Source organism: Hippocampus zosterae, chromosome 7, assembly GCF_025434085.1.
Source record: "Hippocampus zosterae strain Florida chromosome 7, ASM2543408v3, whole genome shotgun sequence".
NCBI lineage: Eukaryota > Metazoa > Chordata > Actinopteri > Syngnathiformes > Syngnathidae > Hippocampus > Hippocampus zosterae.
In genome coordinates this window covers 21747631-21769698 of record NC_067457.1, presented here as the reverse complement: position 1 = coordinate 21769698, position 22068 = coordinate 21747631, and the positions used below count along the sequence as shown (strand labels likewise).

The following is a 22068-nucleotide window of genomic DNA, read 5'->3' as shown; positions in this document are numbered from 1 at the left end:
TTTTTTGAGTTGGTGTAAAATGTTGCCGCATGAGCGTCTGACCTCCTTCGTGAAGTATTTCGGCGTCCAGGCTTTGTTAACATCTGCTCTCCGTCTCTCTTCCGCCCTCTGTTGCTCCTCCAGTCCGTGTTTGTGCTCCGTCGCCTCGTCCATGTTGCCGTCTCTCAGCGACTTGGTCACGTGTTGCCACAGCCGCCTACAAGCACGCAATCAATCCCATCTACATCCATCAGCGCGCGTCGGTCTTTTACGTCCCCACGTACCTGGACTCCGTGCGTCCTTGTTTCTCGAGCGGTCGCAGCTTCTTCCTGGTGACAGGGAGCTTAGCCGTGTCGATCACTTTGGTTTCGCCGCTGCTGTAGGTGAACTCCAGGGTTCCGTTCCACTCCCCCTGCGCTTTACACACGATGGTGTTGGTCGGGTTGTGCTTCACCTCCGCAGTCACTCTAAGACAGACAAAGGCGTGTTCGCAAAATACTCAGAAGGGAAATTCAATTGGGAGTTACAAAGAGCAGGACTGGGCAAGACTTTCAAGACATTCACACGATAGAGTTGAACGTCTAACAATCTGACAAGTCAGTCCGTCCTCGAAAAAAGCCGACCGACGGGAGTTCAGCTGGCTGCAATGGCAACTCTGTGATTGGCGGCCAAGATTGCGACGCCCACCTGTGTACTTTGCCGCCATAGAAGGGCTTGGTGTGGAACGTGACAGTAGCCGAGTAGCCGCTCTTGGCGCAGTTGATGGAGACTTTCCCTCCCAGTTCAACCCAGGGCACGGTGAGGATGGAGCGGGCGTAGGCCGACGGCAGCGAGAAGACGTACTCCTCCTCGTGCTCCGCGAGACACAGCACGCCTGGCCCGGGGGAGGGAAGGAACTTGAAGTACGTCAGAAGTTATCAAGGCCCTGCCTTGTTAAATCATTCCCACATTATGGTCGCGGCGCAGCTGACAAGCCCCCCCTTTTGTCTCCTCGTTACGCAATTAAGGTCTTTGCATGTGCAACAAAACACAATGAGGCATTCCGCCAATATAATTGGGTCATAAATGAAAGGCTTTTTTTAAGAAGCCAATAGCCCCGTACTTGTTCAACAACCTTAACAGCAGCAGTCCTTGGTAATTAGCCACAAGCGATAATCTTTATGACAACCATTAAGTCAAACCGCCATACTAATTGAATGCTCGTCGTCATCCGTATGGATGATAAAAAAAAAAATTCCAATATTGTTGTTCCGCCGAATGCGTCTTTATGGTTGTACGATAAAATCAGCCCAGTAAGGCAGCTTACGTACGTATGATTGCGCCCCCCGCTTTACGCTGATTACAAAGTGCACTATCACAAAGGCAGTAATCGGTTGTGCTGCGGGTGAAGGTCATTATCCGCATGATTATCCGCTTTGTCATGGCCCGAAGGAATACCAGACAGAACAAAAGTAGTGTGTGTTTAAAAAAAACCAAACAACAAAACAAAAATGAAACGGAGGTGCAACGATTAATCTGCAACTGATCGTTTAAAACAATGTTTTTCATTTTTAAGTTGTTTTTTTTTTTTTTATCCGAGCTGCAAGTAAACTCTTCTAGATTTATATTTTATTTTTTGTGTGTGTGTGTTCTGATTGCCCTAGTTTCTCTCGCACATCAGGCTTTCATGATAGAAATAGCCCAAGTATGACATATTTATGAATTAAGGCTTAGGGCAGGCATGTCCAAAGTCCGGCCCGCGGGCCAAATCCGGCCCGCGGTCGAATTTCATCCGGCCCTCGGCCCCCATCATAAAATCAGTGCCGTCTGGCCCGCAGGTTGGGCGCAATGGAACACGTGTTGCATTGACTGAGGTCTCGTAGACTGGGGAGTGATGTTTCATAGAGTACTGCTTCCCTCTAGTGGCTAAATGAGTAATAGCATTTAGACACTAGAGGGCATCACTCACGAGTTAACAAGACATCACTCCGTGTTTATATTGACTGATATGTCATATTTCAAATTCCTGTTTCAAATGAACCAAAATAAATTCTTAAGATTGTTGAAATTAAAATAAAAATGGAAATGTGAAACACACTGGCTTACTAAAATTTGTTGAACAATATTGTTGTTCAATGTAAAGAATGTCAGCCAAGGTCGGCCCCCCGACATTTTACCACATAAAATCTGGCCCCCTTGGCAAAAAGTTTGGACACCCCTGGCTTAGGGGCAGCAACAGATGGATTCTGTTCTTGAAACGTCATGGCGATACATTAGAACGTAGGGTAAACCTTTTCGTCGGTCAAATTGAAAAAAAAAAAAATCTGGGAAAAAAAATGTGATAAGCTAGAGAAAAAGTAAAACATATTTGAAATCTGCATGAAGGGGCAAAATAAAGCTAGCTGATTTTTAAAAAATTGCCGTTGACCAATCGAATTCTTTTTGAGAATGGCCACTTTATCAATCGACAAAAAGCAATCAGCAGATTCATCGATTATGACAATCTGTAGTTGCAGCCCTACTCTCTAAACTCGCCCCGTATTGCAGTACATACAGTACCATAAAAACGTACTGGAAATCTCCCCCCCCCCTACTTATTTAGAATGCTTCTGGAAATTATCATTGCCTTCCAGAGGCATGAAAAGTTCAGTGGTTCTCTTTTTCATTTCAAAACGCAAGGTAGCAGCAGATGATATTCCTGTTTGGGACGTCTGGTTTCAGGAAAGAAGCAAATGATTGAGAGAGACCCACCTTCTCCCACCATGGACACTCCGATGGACATGCCCATGAATTTGCTCTTGGTCCACACATGCGCGTTGACGCACACCCGCCTCTCTCTGCACTCGCAGTAAAAAGCGGAAACCGGCGGGTGATGCGAAACCTGCTCGGCCACAAATCGGACTCGGTAGCATCCGCCGCCCGCCGCGCCGCTGCCCGACTCGCGAGCGGACCCCTGGTTGGCTCGGACCCAAGGCTTGACTTTGTCTCGAGGTACTTCCCAGGAGCAGTGGAAGGTTTCCCCCAGCACGGGGTTGTAGGGCTTCTTGGCAACAGCCCCCTTGCGCCCCTCGTGGAAAGACGTCAGGTAGTACTCCACGAAGCGGACGATGCGCTCCTCGGCCGTAACGCCGGCTGTGACTGACAGGAACAAGTCTGGATGGGCCATGAAGTTGGCGTACATTTCCAGCAGCGAGCGCTTTTCCAGAATAAACGTCGGCAGCACCACCTAGGGGGGAAAAACAAACATACAGAGCGTTTAACAACGAAAGCCTTCTTCGGAAAGACCCGCCGGCATGTTCGAGGAAGACCACGACAGAATTCACCCGGGTGAGGTCCATTCCCAGTTTGAGCTGGGACAGCAAATGCAGAATGACACTCCTCTGATCATCCAGCACGCCCAGGTCCTCCTCCTCCTCCTCGTTGTCCTCCGCGTCCGTCACTTCCTCGCTTTGGCAGATGTCTCCAAGCCCCGCCGGGTGCTGTCCCGACCAAAAATCGGACAATGTTAGCTTGAAGCTAACTAGCTCAATAACTCATTCACTGCCATTGACGGCAATAGAAGTCAAAAGGTTTTTTCACCATGGGGTGTCGGCGAAAGTCATCTTTTAAGTGCAACATAAAAAAAAAAAAAAGCTCCATAACGTCTGCTGAATTTCTTGCTGTCAATAACGACATGTGTTCGGCGACAGGTGAAGACAATTTGTTTTCACGCCACGTTTCGGAAAGGAAAGGGCAAGAGAAAAGAAGATAAAGCTTTCCTCTTTCCATCAATGACTTCTGATTGCGGTCCAGTCATCCAACAAAGTGCTTTCAGCACGTGGTTGTACAAGCGCTTTGTATTTCTTTGAAGCCCTTTTGTTTTCCTTCACCCCTGATCCATATGACCGGTCCAAAGCAAAGTGAAGATGCGCGCTTTTGTTTTTGTTTCCCCGGCGTTCATCCCGAGGGCCGACAGAGCGCGCACTCAAATGGGAGCTGATGCCTTTGATATCTCCTGCAGAAACATGACGGAGGCAGGAAGAAAGAAAAAAATAAAAGATTCTAATGTATAATGCACAAAGTGCTCTCTAAGCCTGTGGGCCACAAAAACTCTCTCTGAGCCCACGCTACCTCACTGCTACTTTGCCTCTAATCGCTGCTTTGTGCAATTCCTTCGCTGGAATGACAGCGCCTCTGGAAATAACAACAAAAAAACTACAAAAAAAAATACGAATCCGTCATCCCCTGCGTGCCTAATTGCATGTCGTGCGTGCGCAGGGGGTGTTCAACGCGCACGGTCGAAATTTCCAGGACGTGAGTGCATGAGGACCTTGTTACCTGAATATTTCATTCCCTTTGCACGCAGAGTGCACGCTCGACACGAAAAGACCCGGCCGGGGCACAAAAGCGTGCCAGGAGTTGGTCGAGGTATATTTATAGACGTGCGCGACGAGAACGAAACCGGAAGCGGTTAATCATGATTTCCAGCGCTTCTGATTAATTTAAAAAGGCTCTCGACTGTGGCAGGAAATTGCTGCTTGGGGGGGGGGGGGCGGGGGGAGCACTTTTGACGGACATGTTGAATGGGAAGATTCGAACATAGAATTTGAATGTGTTCAATGTTCTGGAAAATGAGCCAGTGGCTTGTTTTATGTCCCAAACTAGCCTTGCTCTTATTCGAACGGTCACTGAGTCGGTCTCGTGGCCATGTTTTTTTTTTCCCCCCTTCTCCTCCCCCCCAATTTTTTTGTTTAACTTGACCGTAGGCAAGTGCACTGGTGATTCGCAAACTGTTTCAACTCGGCTCCGCAGGCGGTTTAAGGAAAAAAAAAGAAGAATTTATGTGACTGAGTGAGTCTTGTGCCGAAATGTGCCAGAAGTCGGGCGGTGAGAAGTCCGCAGAAAAACACACGTTTCATTCTTCCTTTTCATTTGAAGAGCATTTCATTGATGTTTGGATGTTAACATGACCCGATTTAACAGACTGTTATTTTTATTTTTATGTTTTTTCAATACAATCCAAATGTCTCAGATGAACTTGAGGTCCGCCGTCTTTCGAGTTCATGAAACATTTAGCCAAGACGACGACCCCGAATGGAATTATCCTGAGTACCTTGTACAACGTTTCATCTTAAGTGATCCTATCGAAAGTCACCGGTAACTTCTTCCACTTCCAAACACGTTTACTCCTGAAATTAACTGGTGTCAAACCCCCTGTAACTAAACCATTCACCCCCCCCCCCTCCACTCCAAAAATAACATGCAAAAAAGTGCACATGCATCACACTAACACAAGCTTTTGAACACTCACGTCTTGATGCAAATGCTTGACCTGCATACAACTGGACTTCATCTCCATAAAAGGCAAAATTAATTAATTCATTAATTAAAATGAAAATAAAAGGAAGTCACCTCAACGTCAGCAAACCACTTTAACAGGATTAAAGTCAAATTTGTGTTTCAAGCTCCGGGAAATCCCTACAAGAGCGCATCTTTGAGTCGTGGTCGTGAGCTGCTGCCCCCCCCCCCCCCCTGAAAAACAAGGAAGTGCTCGAAAGCTGAGGGAGGGCAAGGTCCCAGTGACGTCTCCTTCTGCTTCTTCCCATCACCCCCGAATGCTGCGTTCCCCCCCGCCGCGTGCTTGTGACTTCCTCCTCCTCCTCCTCACTTCTGCCCTCCCCTGTATTTTCTCGCCTGACATCACTTTCCGCTCCTCCTCCACCTTGGATTCAGAATTCAACCCCCCCCCCCTATCCTCCCCATTTTGTTGACTCCTCTTCACTGATTTGGGGGCTGCATGGCACCTTGCTATAAATAGAATTGTATTTTTTATTTTTTAGTCCTGCAATATGGGACTTCTTTACCATACCAATGTCAGTTTGTCACCGTTGTAAAATATTTTTGACTCTCGAGGCTAAGCATGCATCCTTTTTAATATTGTCAACTTCCACAGCAGGCTCGGGGCGGCTTCACCAATATAATAAACTAATCAAGTAAGTGATGAGTCCAATTTCTGTTTTCTTCCACTGCGCCGTAACACAATCTTTCCTTTGCCACCGTTTCCCTCACCCGCCCTCCTTTCCTTCCTCCGCTCGTTCCCGCTCCCCTATGACATCACAGTCACTCCCCCTCCCCCAACTGCCTCCACATCCATCCCCGCGTTTTCCTTCTGATACTGTGTCCTGCACGTGCTCACATTCCCTTCGGTTTTTTTTATCGATTGCCCAACTCACTTCCACCCTGAACAAGGCAAAGCGGAACAGTTGATGGAAAGCGGCGTACTGCCCTCTGCTGGTAAAAACTGGAAATTACATCACTTTTTTTTTTTTGCACATAAGAAGCACACCAATAGTATGACGTAAAACCACAACTATTTTGTATTTCTCACCTCTGCATCATGTGACAGACTCCTTTTCCTGAGGGCTGGCGAGGACTCGGCAGAGCACAGAGGAGTCAGGCCGCCGTTTTTCAGATGCTGCCCCGAGGGTGACTTTGGTACCGTCCACACGGGAACGCCATCTGAGGCAATGGCAACGTGTCAGAGGTCAACGCGAAAGCTGAGAATTGAGTTGTGTTGTATTGATGCCCAGTTGCCTTGGCTGGGAATGATGATGACACTGAGGATGGCGAGAGCTCAAATCACTTTTGATTTACTTCTAATATTCGATATTTGATTTCATAAATCAATCGGAAAGGCGCTGGTGGGATTGACACAGACGAGACAGCAGGAAATTGCATCTGGTGTGTGTGTGTGATTTTTTTCATCATTTTTGTTTCTATGTAGCAGAAGCTTTCAGATTATGTGTTGGCACTGACTCATAATTTGAACTGTTCATAATTCCCTCTACTTTTGACGAATCCCCAAGTTCCAGCTCAAGAAAAATAGCTGCCGGTTGAGCTTGTTAGACCCTATTTCCAAAAGGCATGTTTGGCACGTCATCATAAAAAGAGTCAAGGTGACGGGAATTATGAACAGTTCCAAAAAAACAGTTAATGTATTTTGAGGCATTTTAACCGGGCGGTGTAAACTTCTTATATTCACTGTAGAAGTCATCCTAATAGAGTCTGACAGTGTGACTGGGAGACATCGCTTTCTATCCTCTCACAAGCCTCAAATTTGCTTTCACGACTTTCGCCATTTTGCTTCCTCACGGGACTTTTAAGCTCGTCAAGACACAGGAGAGGTAAGCGGGAATTTGCCTCTGCTGGGCGTCAGACAGACCATCAGTCCATGCACAGGCTGTCATGCGGTGGCCGAGTTTTTCTATTCATTTAAACACAAACAGACTTCTGAACTAGTAGACAGAAAGGAGGAGTGGAGCTTCCGGCAGTCTAAGAACGGAGCCCAACGACCACTCACCGACAGGGGCTCCATGATTGCGATGAGTAGCCTGAGACAGAGGCGGTGCCTGACTATTGCTCTGTTGGAGGATGTTCAGGCACTCTCCCAAACAGCTGAGCGTGGCGGCCGACGTGGCTTTGAGCAGCAGCAAGTCCTGGTCCAGACAGGAGATGGGGCCTTTGGTGGGCAGCGAGTCGATGGACTGGACCAGGTTCTTTTGTTGGCCCTCGGCCTGGAACATCATCTGAAAGGACGGCGGCGCAACCGGTGATTACTCAAAAACTCAAACGCATGACTTCTCTCCGTGAGGTACTTTGATGAGAGTTACTTTGCAAAGTTACAATTCATGACCTTATAGCAGCGGTGGGCAAACTACGGCTCGCGGGCCGGATGCGGCCTGTTGGTCTTTTTAATCCGGCCCGCCGAAGATTGGTGCACAATTAAGGTTTGATTGCATTCATTTCGTTTGGACTTGTAATGACAGGTATTTCAACACCAGGTGGCGCAGTTCAAGTTGCACAGCACAGGGAGGGAGGGGAAGACATAGAAAGAGGGAGAGAGTAATGACCATGGAAGGGAAAGTATGTATCTGATTAAACGTAGCGGGTAACAAAGTACAAAACATTCAGGAGACGCCTGGAGTCGGAAAGACTCAAATCTACGAGACTTTGAAAAACAAGGAAGCGATTCTTACTCAGTCCGATTCTGGCAATTTCCATGCTCGAAGTGATTTGCTTGTGGCTCGAGTAAATGAACATTTCCTAGAATGGTTTGATTGTTATCATGTTAAAAACTTTCTGCAAACTGGACCGCTAATAAGAGTCGGAGAGCAGTCAAATGTGTAGAGCGTGAACAACAGGGGGCTCAGTACACATCCTTGAGGAGAACCGGTGCTGAGTGTGATGGTGGAGGAGAATGTTACATTATTACTGGCATACAAAGACATTGTGCTATCTTCTTTATTTTCTATTTCTAACTTTTGGCCCGGCCCTCCACAATATTTTCTGCTTCTCATTTGGCCACCCCAGGAAAATAATTGCCCACCCCTGCCTTATAGTATGATCAGATTGTGTGCGTGCGTTTGTGTGTACAATGTTGTATATATAATGTGTGTCTTAAAATGAACATGCATTGCGATCGACTATTATCAAATCCCCCCCCCACCCCTGTTTATTAATTTACCGCCAATCTCATAAAGGCGACAATTTAATTTTTTGTACGCCATTCCGTGCTTACGGCGAAGCCATTTAACAATGACACGAAATTCTAACGATGGGGATCGGAGTTTCGTATGCGTCCCGTTAGTGTCACCTCATCTGCTCCGAAAAAAGAGCGCCAAAAATAGCGGCAAAAACTTTTCAAACAATACCCTCCACCCCGATGAGAAAACATGTCTGAGTTTGAGATTTCCTCCAGTGTGAATGAATCACCGACTTGGATCTAAATGCGTCACAAAAGGGAGCAAGACAAAGTTTCCTCTTCCTCAGCTTTTCTCGGCACTAATGTATGCCGCTTGCTAATCTTGCCTTCATTAATATTGTATATGATCGCCGCCCACACCTCGTCTTTTGCGCGCGCTTGACGAGCGCATCTGCAGCATTGCTGCACGAGAGCTATTTCAGAAGCACTAAAAAGCCGCCGGGGGTGAGCCTCGACACATTTTCAAAGCGTGAACGGAAAAGACGCTTTCAAGCACAACGATAATTGTTAGCTGCGGTGCGCTTGGATTGGAGGCCTACATTGTATTCTTTTTTGATTGAAATCCGGACAAACGATGGTGTCGACACGCTTTACGACTACGACTCATTTGTCCGCTCGCTTTTTTTATCAGCATCGGAGACCTTTGTGAGTCAGAATCTCACCCGATGTAAACAAAATCTAAATATAAACCGAACAGAGCTTAGGGGCGGGTTTCCCTGTTAATGAACACGTGTTCCCATGAATTAGTAACATGTCATAAATTATATCGAGATGACATGATCACGAGGGGCCCACGATGCCATTACAGCAAATGTTACTTTGCAGACGACTAAAAAAAAAAAAAAGGATAACAAGAGAGGAGCGAGAAATGAAAAGGGACCGAATTGGATTTGAATACAAACAGTCCATGAAATGATTTGTGTGACTTGTTCTTTTTGTCATAGCCAGCCCCTTATTTATAACGTCATCTGCTGGGTGTTATCAACGTACTTGTATAATATGTGGTCTCACAGTTTTTAGTTTTTTTTTTTTTTGAGGGGGCGGGGGGTGGTTTTGGACACAGGACCAAAAACCAAAAAAGGAGCAGACTTGCCCTATTTCCCACCCCAGCACAAAGCAGACTTGCTCCGCGGGAGCCGACGGGATCAGCAGCCCTTCCAGAAATAGCCTCACCTCAGTGATCCAGCTCCAACACAACTGTGGCGAGTGACTCCCACCGCCGCGCAGTCAGGGGATGGACTGATGGATCAAAGGTAACAAATGTGACGGCGAGGGATTCTATCGCTGCACGAAATGGATCTCGGGGCACAGAAATCATGCGCTGTGTAATTCATTTCCTTCGTCATTAAGCGGCGGCTATTATTACAGACGTGCTGTTGTTTGTGCGTATTTAATAGGCCGTGCAGTTAAGAGAGCAGAAAACCCGACTGTGCATCGGTGTTGGCTTTCTGCCTGGAAGGTTAAGTGAAAGTGGCCGAAGGTCAAGCTGACAGGACAAACCACGTCGAAATTCACGTCTGCGTGAGGGATCCAAGAGTGAACGTGACCAGAAAAACGTGCCACGCAACATCCTAACGGTAATATTTGCCCATAAAAATCATGCGGTGGCTTTTTTTTTTTTTGTCTCTTGATGGTGCCCTGGGATAGAAACGACAATAGACGCGGTCTCCTGCACGGTCAGCATCAACCCCCACCATGCCCGACTTGTGTTGTCACGGCCGTTCGGAAGGAAGGAAAGACGACAAATTGAGAAGAAGGAGGAAGTGGAAGCGCTAAATGACGGCAGCCGCACTAGAAATCAGGTCAGGCGAGTGTGAAGCCAAACAGAGAGTGCATCACAATTCACAGAGGACTTTTTTTTTTTTTTGCCTTGAGTTTGACGTGGAAACACAAGCAACAGAGGAGTGTTTGTTTTACTTAATGAAAATGCCATCTGCTCAGTATTCACCCAGACTGCAGCAGGTTGACGCGAAATGGGGGAGGTGAAGGGGGGGGGGGGTGCAGACTGCTCCTTCAGAAGCGAGAAAGGAGTCTGCGTTCACTTGACGGCAAGATGCTCTCTTTCTGTCAACGCGGCGAATCACTTGGAGGAGATATTCCTCGCGAGAAGATGCCGCCGACGCCCGGCGCCAAGGTGCGAGCGACCGCACGACTTTGAAGACGTTTGAAAGCGCCGCACTAGATGGAGTCAAACTGGAAAAGCTTCCTTATCCAAGCTTCCATTTCAAGTCTTTTGAGTCAGGCCCAATTTTACACAACCGCTGTTGTAAAAAGATCGTAAAGACGACTTGGCGCATGAGTCGTAGTGTCGCCTGACAAGAAATCATCACTATCATTTACAAGACCTTGAGCAATTTGGGGATTTCGGGTCAACCATGTCATATTTATCGGGCAACCGACCTCTTTGACCTCCATCAGCCGTCCCGGGTACTGACTCTTGGCCCGCCGCGCCGCAGCCGGCGACTTGTGATGCGTGATTGTGACGATGTTGCCCGGCGAAGACGTGTGGGCCAGTTGCCTCTGAGAAGCCGGCGATGAAGTCGGCGTGAGGTGTGGGAGGAGGGAGAAGCTACGGTTGCGACCAGACGACGAGGAGCCCTAAAGAAGACAAATAAATCAATAAATAAAAAATTTCAAAATACAGAAAATGAACGTCTGAGAAGGTCTTTTTGTCTTTTGTACATTTATTGACTTCTCTTTTTGATCTCATGTGTCGTTATGAAGGATGGGTGAGTACCGATACCAGATATTGGGCCGATACCGGCTTCACGTCAACATATCGGTTACTCGCGATACTAACGACTGATACTTTTGCCTCACAAAAATGATCTGACATCCTTACAAGCGTCACAAAGGACTTGGTTCACGTTTATCGGCAAAAAAATGGTATCGGGATTGGGGAATGTTATTGGGTGACGACTCACGAGTGGTATCGGTCTGAAAAAAAAGTGGTATCAAACATCTCTAATTCGGGGTTTTTAGGTGAAATTTAAGGATGAACCGAAAAGAACTCGTTTTGGTGGAATTAAATTGACCTTGTCAAAATCTGGTCACTGTTTCCGTACATTTTTGCAGTCGGGATTGGGGAATGTTATTGGGTGACGACTCACGAGTGGTATCGGTCTGAAAAAAAGTGGTATCAAACATCTCTAATTCGGGGTTTTTAGGTGAAATTTAAGGATGAACCGAAAAGAACTCGTTTTGGTGGAATTAAATTGACCTTGTCAAAATCTGGTCACTGTTTCCGTACATTTTTGCAGTCGGGATTGGGGAATGTTATTGGGTGACGACTCACGAGTGGTATCGGTCTGAAAAAAAGTGGTATCAAACATCTCTAATTCGGGGTTTTTAGGTGAAATTTAAGGATGAACCGAAAAGAACTCGTTTTGGTGGAATTAAATTGACCTTGTCAAAATCTGGTCACTGTTTCCGTACATTTTTGCAGTCGGGATTGGGGAATGTTATTGGGTGACGACTCACGAGTGGTATCGGTCTGAAAAAAAGTGGTATCAAACATCTCTAATTCGGGGTTTTTAGGTGAAATTTAAGGATGAACCGAAAAGAACTTGTTTTGGTGGAATTAAATTGACCTTGTCAAAATCTGGTCACTGTTTCCGTACATTTTTGCATTCTCAATCAAGTCAACACTACGCAAATGTAAATATGCATGACTCAGCCACAGTTTCAATCTATATTATTCACTGATGTTTCCTTTGCTGCTCTTTGTGAGACTTTCCTTATCAGCGTGACTCGCCTGTGTGCAAAAAAAAAAAAACACACACACACACAGTCGCCTCAAACTAATTATCTTCGCACGTCTGTCTCTTCTTTCCCCTTTAGTGGACGGGGAAACAGGGCACCAGAGACGATCTGATCCGAGATAACGGAGGTCTGGTTTACAGTGCCGGTGAAAACAAAATTGATTAAGCTTGCACAACACAGCAGTGCTCACCGATGGGCAAACAATCCGCGACGATCATCCCAAAGTAATCCCAAAACCAAGCAGGTGATTGAGGATCTTTGACTATCAGCGATTGATCTTATTTTGCCCTATTGAAGTAAGTGTACCTCTTTGACCGCTGGAACATCTGGTGGCTGCCAAGACTGTTGAGATTTACTGGAAACGTACTGTAGTTTAATGATCATAAACAAGGATGTATGACAAAAATGTTTTGGGGTTGCTTTGTTACATCCAGCATTGGATGTAACAAATTCACAATGTCACAATATTCTGCTATTTTTATTTGTATGGGTGTTGTTTTTTTCTTTTTTTTCCCCCCCAAATATGTTTGTACGTCATTTGTTGTTTCCTATGTTAAAGGAACGTCACAGCCATACATGGACGTTGTTGTGGAAACTAAACACGGGTGGAAATGAACGACGTCCTCTGTCTTCATATGTTCAGATTTCTATGGTCCTATGTGTGGTTGAAATAATAAAGATGCTAGTTACAAAAAATAAAATAAACTCTCAAAAGGTGAAACCAAGAAGGCATTCTTCACCTGTGGTTGCTTCACGCCGGCAAAAAAGTCAACAGCACCAAGTCCACAGTCTGACTGAGCAAGTTCGTTCTCCTGACGAGCACCCCCACAATTACCCTTTTCTGCCCCAGATATATATATATATATATATATATCCATCCATCCATCCATCCATTTTCTGAACCGCTTAATCCTCACTAGGGTCGCGGGGGGGGGGGGGGGTGGGGGGGGGGTCGCTGGAGCCTATCCCAGCCTCTTCGGGCATTAGGCGGGGGACACCCTGGATCAGTTGCCAGCCAATCGCAGGGCACACAGAGACGAACAACCATCCACGCTCACATTCACACCTAGGGACAATTTAGAGCGTCCAATCAGCCTGCCATGCATGTTTTTGGAATGTGGGAGGAAACCGGAGCACCCGGAGAAAACCCACGCAGGCCCGGGGAGAACATGCAAACTCCACACAGGGAGGTCGGAGCTGGAATCGAACCCGGTACCTCTGCACTGTGAAGCCGACGTGCTAACCGCTGGACTACCGGGCGACCATATATATATATATATTTTTTTTTTTTTTTAGACCCAAGAGGTAGCAGAGCATCCACGTAAGCAGAGTAGCAGTCAACAACCAGGGGACGGAAGCCCACTCGAGATGCAGCGTGCAAGACGGCGTGACAGGATTACACTTTTGAGTTGTTTGCCTAATTTATTTCTTCCTCGTCATTCACCTCCGTCAGGCCCAGCAGCTGTCTGGTCGGGAGAAAAGCTAAACAATGATCCTTAATAAGCGCGTGACAATACGAGCCGTCACAGGAGAGTACATCACAACACACATGTGACGTTATGAGGTGAAATGAAGCACCGTGGATCTTTTCAATAAGAAAGTCGTCGTGTGTGTTTATTTTGTCGTGACTCACCAGCACATCTTGTCCTCCTACGGATACTTCAGCACTCAGGTGTTCATCCGAGCCCTTCAATTTCCTGACCTGATAACAGCACAGACCCGGACGGGGTATGAAAGAGAAAAAAAAAAAAAAAAAAGAAAGGAAGATGGAGTGCAAAGATTTCACAAACAGGCCGCTGATTGTCGAGTTTCAAAGCACTGAACTCACAAACCTGAATGAGACATTTGTTGAGAAGCTAATTGTGGTCTAGTTATTTCTTTTTACCTTGGCACTGCAGTCTGAATGTCGCCTGGCACACGCTTGGAGCTGGCTAACCCAATAGTGCTGCTCTTTGGCATCAGAGGCTGAAGAAAGAAAAAAAAAACAACAACAAAAAACAATTCAAAGTTAATTGACAGGCTTTTACGGCCTATGCATGCAATAAATTCTTACAGGAGTTCAAAGTCAGGAAAAGAATTCCTTGTATCCACTGAGGGATGCCATCCGTTTTCCTTTTACACGGGTGCAATTGCATAGATGAACCTCGGGAATTGAATTAAAGATCATTCGAAGAGCTCAGGACGAGCTGGAACAAGTCTCCTCATCTCCGGAAAGCTCTTCCTCGAATGAGAATATCGAATCATATTTGGGGGTGGGGGGCTTCCACCATGCTACTTTCATGCATATAAAAAATAATCGCTCATTTTATTTTTCATGTGTAATGACACCTGTAAACATGTTGTACAGTATTTTGGAGCAACCAACTGTGGAATGAAGAAACAATTCGCGGGAATTACAGCACACTTAATCTGTCCGTTCAAATTGGGATGCTGAAAATATGTTTTGTTGATTTCGCCTTTGGCATTGGTTCAAGGGCGCCGAGACTTCAGCGTGAGTTTGTCACAACTACAAACGTGGAGAAACTGACACGCTCTCTCGGAAAAAAAATCTCTCTTTCTACCCCGGGAAGGTGGGCCTAAAAAAGAGCCAATTTCATGGTAGGAGGAAGCCGAGCTGGGATTTTTAAGATAATCGCAGTGTGGCTGTGTGCTGATGTGCACCTGCTCACAATTTGCTTGCTTGAGGCATGCTGGCTCAGACGCTCGGATGGAAATAATTAGGGAAAAAAAAAAAACGAGAGCTCTGCCATTCCTACATGAGAGCTCCATTTTCAATGACATGAGCACAGAGCTGTGCGATAGTCGACATTAAGGGACTTCTCTTATGTTAATCGGTGTCTAATTGCAGCCGACTTCATTACAATGGAGTGAAAACAAACCGTCACCGTCATAAAACCTTGATGATTTTTTTTTTTGGGGGGGGGCAAAATTTGCATAACCTTTTAACATTCTTAGCCTTTCATGTACTACCATCCATCCATCCATGCATTCATTTTCCGATCCGCTTTATCCTCGCAAGAGTCGCGGGGGGTGCAGCCGTCTTCGGGCAGTAGGCAGGGGGGGACACACCCTGAACCGGTTGCCAGCCAATCGCAATGCACACAGAGACGAGCAACCATCCGCGCTCACACTCACACCTTGGGACAATTTAGAGTGTTCAATCAGCCTGCCATGCATGTTTTTGGAATGTGGGAGGAAACCAGAGTACCCGGAGAAAAGCCACGCAGGCCCGGGAAGAACATGCAAACTCCACACAGGGAGGCCAGACCTGGAATTGAACCCGGCACCTCTGCACTGTGAGGACATGCGCTAACCACTGGAGTACCGGGCTGCCTCATGTATTACTGTACCACGAAATCAAAATTTACACCCGGTCAGACAGCGTCACGGCGATAGGAGGACCGCTGACACAACATTCGACGCCGAGCTCCACAGTGGTTCCCTGCTCAGCTTGTCTGTGTCCCGTGTCCGTGTCGTCGCGCAAGACTGTGAGCGCACCACATTTAAAAGGGAATGAGAGTCGGTTGGAAACACACCCTCAGTGGCGCAGCCCGCCCGCCGTCAGATCCACCTTCATGCTCCCCGTCAATGAAATGACCAACATCTTACACACCGCTGCGCAAAGTTAGTCATCATAATAAATACATGTATTAATTAATTAATTTAGAAGGCACTTTATATTTCAGTAAAGTGCTAAGTTGCGCACGATGTCCCTGTACCCAAAATTAGAGCTGTGTAAAGTGTCTAAAGAAACACATGCAAAAAAAAAATGTTTTTAACTTTTCACTCCCCCTATGCAGGATGCTGGCACCTTCAAGTTTTGGACCAAACTAGGGTTAATATAAACGTCCAGTTTCAGTTCAGTCACGCCCAGTGGAACACGCACCAGCATGACAATAAATTTGCTGAAGTCACCTTCAAATGTTCCATGAAGACGTGCATCATCTCGTTCACTAACTGTAGCTGTGTGACCGATTGATTCATTTGGCACCTGAGCATCCACGCCGGATTAAATCAAAGCTGCTCAGTACGAAGCAAGATTGTCCGTGGCTTCTAAGTGTCACTCGTGCCTTTTGTTGTCAAGTCAGACGAACCCTCGGGCTGTTGGAGACCATTCATGAGTACAATTCCCGGGTTCGTGCATTCAAAGCGAAATGTGGTCAAACGGCGGTCAGTTGCCGACTGCCTCAAGGTAGGCCTCGCATTAGCGACGCATCGGATACGTATCCTCTTACGGCCGCGCCAGAGAGTAGAAAAGCATGTTAGGAGAGTCGGAACTACGAAAGGCAGCATTTGAAAGCCGATGACACTCCAGCGAGATGATACGCGCGGAAACCCGCATCAAAAGCGACGTAAGCCGGCAAAAGTGGGGAAAAATGACTCCTTGCTGAACTTTAAAGTTCCACTCTGCCCCTCCCGAGGTAGGATTTCAGGGGGTTCCCATGGTAACCAAAACTAAATCTGAGCACAATGGCTAATCTTCATAACTGAATGTTGAGGCGGCACATGTGAGCGACATACTTTCCTGCTGGTTGAGCAAACACTTTTTTTTCCTTTCTACCCGTTGGGACGCTTGCTCAAGCATTAATCTGTCTGCGCTTTGTTTAAGATGCCTCAAATACTACCATTTTTTTTCTTTGGCTATTTCCTTGGTGGGATCATTGATTCGCCTTCGCTCGGTAGCCACGGACCGCCGAGTTATTCAGGGAATATAGGCCAAGTAGTTCTTGTTTTGAAATCCTTCTCCTAAGAGAATACGGGGGCATACCGGTTCCAGTGGTTACAGTTTAGCAACAGTGCAAAAAAATAAAAGGCAGGGAGAGAAAAGGCTCAAAGAAGAAACTGTCTGCTGTCTACCATCTTCATCCTCTTCATATTTGTGGAACACAAACATGTCTGATCAAATGTCAAAAGTGTACAAAGTGACATCTACATCCATGATTTTTCTATTGATTCTTTCTTTAAACTTTATTGCCATATGCCAACATCGAGCCATCCATCTACCATACTGCATCGCAGTCTGTCAAAGTGAACCTCAGTCATGCCAAGGAATGACTTAATGGGCTCTAATTTCATGCCCAGGTAAAGTCTAAAAGAAAAAAAAGGGCATTTTGCGCTGTTGTGGGTGTGACCACTTGATTCGTCACCAATCAAAGCCGCAATGCACAGTGTTGTTATATTTGTGAATGGAATACATAACATGCATCAATCCCCAATCAAATTTACCAAAATTATGTGACTCAAAAAAATAATAATATTTTTTTAAAAATTAAAAAACATTGACATGTACCACCTCAATAAAACCGTCCTCCTTGAGATTGGCATAAACAAAGCGGCTCGGAAAACGAGTGGGCGTCACATACCTCGGAGTTTGTATAGCTCTCCGTTGACAGCGCTGACAACGAACATATGCGGAACGTCATCACTCGGAGTCACCGTGGCTCCGATCAAGGGGAGGGACCCTCGTGGCTTTTGGTTCATTCCCTGCTCGTTCACATAGTACAGCAGCAGTCCCAAATCTGGATCTAAGACAAAGTACCTGGGAGTGGAAAAAAAAAAGATTAGGTTAGGAGGGCAAGCATTTCATTTCCTATGGCCACCAAGGAACGGACGGGCTCAGCTGTGACCAAAATATTCCACTGAACTTTTTTAAGATTCTGCTAGTCCAGAGTGTCACTGCGGTGGTCGTCCTTGCGCTCGCCTTCTGCACTGCATTCTCTTCTTTTGGCTGGAACTGATAATCAATGCTCCCACCTCCCACCCCCCGTGTCTAAATTACAGTATTGATTTGCAATCCAGTGCCTCATCATGGTTCAACAGAATGGTCCAAGACGTGCCCCCACCCCTTACCCCCCGCCACTGTCCGTAAGAATCTCACGATATGGGGGCTACTTTGATATTCTTTAGCTTTCGTTTCTTAAACACGCTAATATAAAATCCATAAAGTGGAACACAAACATGTCTGATCAATAAAGTGAAATCTACATCCATGCTTTTTTTTCTATTGATTCATTGTTACAACTTTATTGGCACAGCATAAGTCATCAATGCTGTCTGTTGCTTATATAAAAAAAAAGAAAAAATTCCAGTTCCCTCCAGAGAATGCGGAAATCTCCTACCAGAAAATTGATCCCTATTCACACTCGTGTCAGTCCATGAGGAGTGATAACATCGATCTCAGCAAATCAGTGAATAATCAGTCTGCGTCAGATACTCTTTTTTCTTTCTTTTTTTAATCACACACACGCATCCATACACACACCAAAAGTCTAATCCCATGTTTAGTCAGCAGAGCGGGGGCCTTTTACCGTCGACCCCTGCAAGCAGTATTGCCGTTGCGGCTAAACAAGAGGACAGAACTTTAAAACATAATGGATGGCGCTAGCATAATAAAGTATGTCCGTACCAGAGTTGAAAATGCTGACCTGTGAGGTGCAGGCTGTGTTACCTACCTGAGCTTTATTAGATTTTATGCCCCAAAAATATGTAAAATAAAATAAAAACGGCGCAAACAATGCTAACAAAACAAAGCTTAGCCATCATGTTACCTGTTATAACGCTTTATAGCTAGCGTTGTTAGCATTCATTTTCCCAGCGCTTGTATTCAATTTGAATTTAATGTCGATGTATGAATGGAGTACCCCCCACACCCCAAATAAGAATCAAATTTAAATTGTGAATAGATTGGGTTGATGAAAGTAAACGGGTCTGTGGGCGAAAAAAAAAACAGAAAAAAGGTTGCACACACTTTTCGACCAAGGAGGCGTAGCAACGTCATGATTCATCCCTGAAAACCCCCCTCCCGCTGCCCACCCGCCACCTCAACATTTGAGAGCAGTCTAAATTTAGAATCAACACAGGGAGGAATCAGTTCCACTCGTATAGATTTATATTGTCCAAGTAGCGCAGGAGCCATACATTCTGTCGATGTTGCTTCAGTCATTTGAAAAGTTCACTGCGCTGCAATATCGGTTGAAATTCGATGAATCGTTCAGCCGTAGTCGATAGCATGATCTCACTTTGCCGTGAACATGGAAAAAAAAGGTCAAGATACCTCATGATCCGTTACAATCATGCACATTATTTGCCACAACATTATCAACAGTTCACACCGGTAGAAGGCCACCTACACAGCAGCATATTTAGCTTCACTCGGTTCCGTTTTCCCAACGCTACACAAACCGTCCCGGCGCTTGCAATACATTTCGAATTTGAAAACACACTTTGATCCATTTTATCAAAAGATTTGAAAAGACAAATTGTACATAATTTTAGGGTGCTGTTGTATGATTGCTTGGCACGTAAGGATGCTTGGAATGAGGATGTCTGACTCTAAAGCAGCAGTTGGTTCTTAACCATGTCGGCGGTACCGAACCCAAATAGTTCAAATGCACATTCACCGAATCCTTCAGTAGGGAAAAATAAAAATACGATTCAAGAAGTGTTTCTTCAGTTTCGAGTTGTTCAACTTGGCATGACAAATCATGCAGATAGGACACTGAGTCCCATCACGTTTTGTGATGCATGTGGATCCATGTTGTACATATTCATCCGACCACTTTTTGTTGTTGCTTGACATAGTTATGCATGTATTTTTTTTTATCTGAAAAAAAAAATAATAATAATTCACATGATGTACTATCACAACAGTCACTCGAAGACGACAGAGCGAACTACATTAGCATTGATTGGACAAGCCATATAACGTGATCATCTGCATGTTGAGTTGATCATCTCCATGCTGACTCGGGTGTGTCGTAACTTCCATGGCAGAGGCTCCGTCGAACCCCTGAGACCGATTCACCGAACCCAGGTTGAGAACCACTGCTCTAAAGTAAACTTATGAGTGTCATTTGGACAAGATGGCTTCTTTTAGTAAGGCCACGGAAGGGGGGATATTTAGCTTCTCAGGGCACATTCACTAAAATAACCATTCACACTCATAGTTTGAGTTGGAAAAAAAACTGTGCATGTTTTGGGAATCTGCGCCAACCCCCCGCAAAACCCAATCCCAGAAAATGTAAAGAGAATGTGCTAATCCCTATTTCATCATGCCAGGATTCTGACAAAGTAGGACCAAGAAGTTCAGATCTATTTGTGTGCAAATGTAGAGTTAAAAAAAAGTCTGAGGACTGAATATTCACCAACTCACCAACTATTAAATGCCCCCCCCCCCTCGCTCCTCACCTTCACGTGCAACATGGACAACAAACCATTCACACAAAAAAAGTGAGCCAACTCCAAGTGAGATTTTGTTTACCTGTTCTGCCAGCCTTGGATGAGATTAGTGTACTTGCTGAGAACTCCTTCCATTTGTCGCCTCCGACCCTGCTGCTGCTGAGAACCGGTACTGTTCCCCAAGAAAGCCCCCCGGCTGTCTCCAGCCCCCGCTGGGCCGCACTGGGGACCGGAGCCGGGACTTGACGACGCCTTCCGCACGCCGGCTTTTCTCGACGAGTTGCTTCGGTCACAAGAAGAAGAGTTGGATTTGTTGTTTCCCCGATGTGGACTGCTCGGCGTCCTCTCCATGCTGATGACGGGATGCCACGAGGAGGAAGAGGAGGAGGGGGCGGTGGGGGGGGGGACAAGGATGGAGCCCAAGCAACCGCAGGAAGGATTTCACCACCAAAACATTGAAGTAGCAAACAAGAGGGCGCCAACTAAAAACGAAAGCTGTGGACGTGTCGTGACCGCTCTGTGACGTCGATGCGCGCGCCCCCCTCCGCGTGTAAAAACCGACATCTTCCAAGTCGATGTTCGAGTCCCGGTTGTCTCGTTTCTATAGCGTGAGGCTTGTGTGACACCGCTACTCCAAAACCAGAGTTTTTTTCTCGATAAAGACACGCCCACTCAAGCCTCCCATCCCGGAAGTTACAATGGAGCCTTGTGAGCCACATCATCGTGCGAAAATTGGATTTCAGCCAAAGTTTGGCTCCCCAAAACCACTTTGAATATTAACAAGAGTCATGCGCTGCATGAAAACAATAAGTCGTTCACCTACTTTATTTTGTGTGATCGTTTTATCTATGATGAAAAGTGTTTAGAATCATCATGGGTTGCAGTGAATTTGCATTGCCAGAACTATAGAGCAGGGATGGGCAATTTAAATGCTGGAGTGGTTGGTTGTGGGTGGGTTCATTTTTCATATGTGGTACTTTGAATCACGTCGGACCAACCTAAATAAATGGATGACAAAAATACGATTTTATATGTGGACACATTGTGTGTTCTTAATATGTATTTCTTTTTCAGAAGACATCTCTTGATGTGTGTAGAAAATATTTTCGATCCTAACCCAACAACAAAGAGCTTAAAGGAAACAATACGTTGTAGCATAGGACAATATAAGATCCACTGTATGAGCAATGAAAATCAATGAAATCTTAAAACAGGGGTGTCAAACTCATTTTGTCGCGGGCCACATTTTAGTTACCCTTGGGGGGCGTTGTGACTGAAACCATATAATAAAAAATTATTCAACTATTGTATAAGTTTCTGTAATGAGGGGCTTGATCACAAGAAAATGCTTACAATACGTCTCTAATTTATGAAATATGAGAATTTAAAATTTTGGTAGAGATTTCACATCACTGGAAGTGGACATGTTTGATTTGCTTTCGCAGGCCACATAAAATGATGTGGCGGGCCAGATCTGGCCCCCGGGCCTTGAGTTTGACACGTATGTCTTAAAAGCTGGTCGGCATCTGCAGATTTTCACATTTGTGGATTTTGTTCTTTTTTTTTCCTACAATATTTTTTCATATTTTGGATTTTTCCCTTTATTTTGTGAAAAACATACCAGTGAAAAGTTTGGAAACATAAACATC

At 45.6% G+C, this 22068-nt stretch overlaps 1 protein-coding gene across 2 annotated transcripts in view; it reads right to left on the bottom strand.

Annotated features, from left to right (window-relative positions):
- The window catches only part of LOC127605007 (oxysterol-binding protein-related protein 10), a 31945-nt gene extending 10869 nt beyond the window's left edge, over positions 1-21076 (bottom strand). Inside the window, exons 1-12 of one of the 2 annotated variants that reach the window (XM_052072546.1) lie at positions 20502-21076; positions 17605-17780; positions 14127-14206; positions 13875-13943; positions 10880-11077; positions 7298-7523; positions 6326-6456; positions 3282-3437; positions 2710-3184; positions 667-853; positions 264-446; positions 43-196 (exon numbers count right to left, since the gene is read on the bottom strand). In XM_052072546.1, the coding sequence (XP_051928506.1) occupies positions 43-196; positions 264-446; positions 667-853; positions 2710-3184; positions 3282-3437; positions 6326-6456; positions 7298-7523; positions 10880-11077; positions 13875-13943; positions 14127-14206; positions 17605-17780; positions 20502-20770 (2304 nt within the window). In that variant the 5' untranslated portion in view covers positions 20771-21076. Of the gene's footprint in view, positions 1-42; positions 197-263; positions 447-666; positions 854-2709; positions 3185-3281; positions 3438-6325; positions 6457-7297; positions 7524-10879; positions 11078-13874; positions 13944-14126; positions 14207-17604; positions 17781-17886; positions 19013-20501 lie in introns of those variants that run through there. The other variant, XM_052072547.1, reaches the window with a different exon arrangement.
- Between the last annotated feature and the right edge of the window lie 992 nt (positions 21077-22068).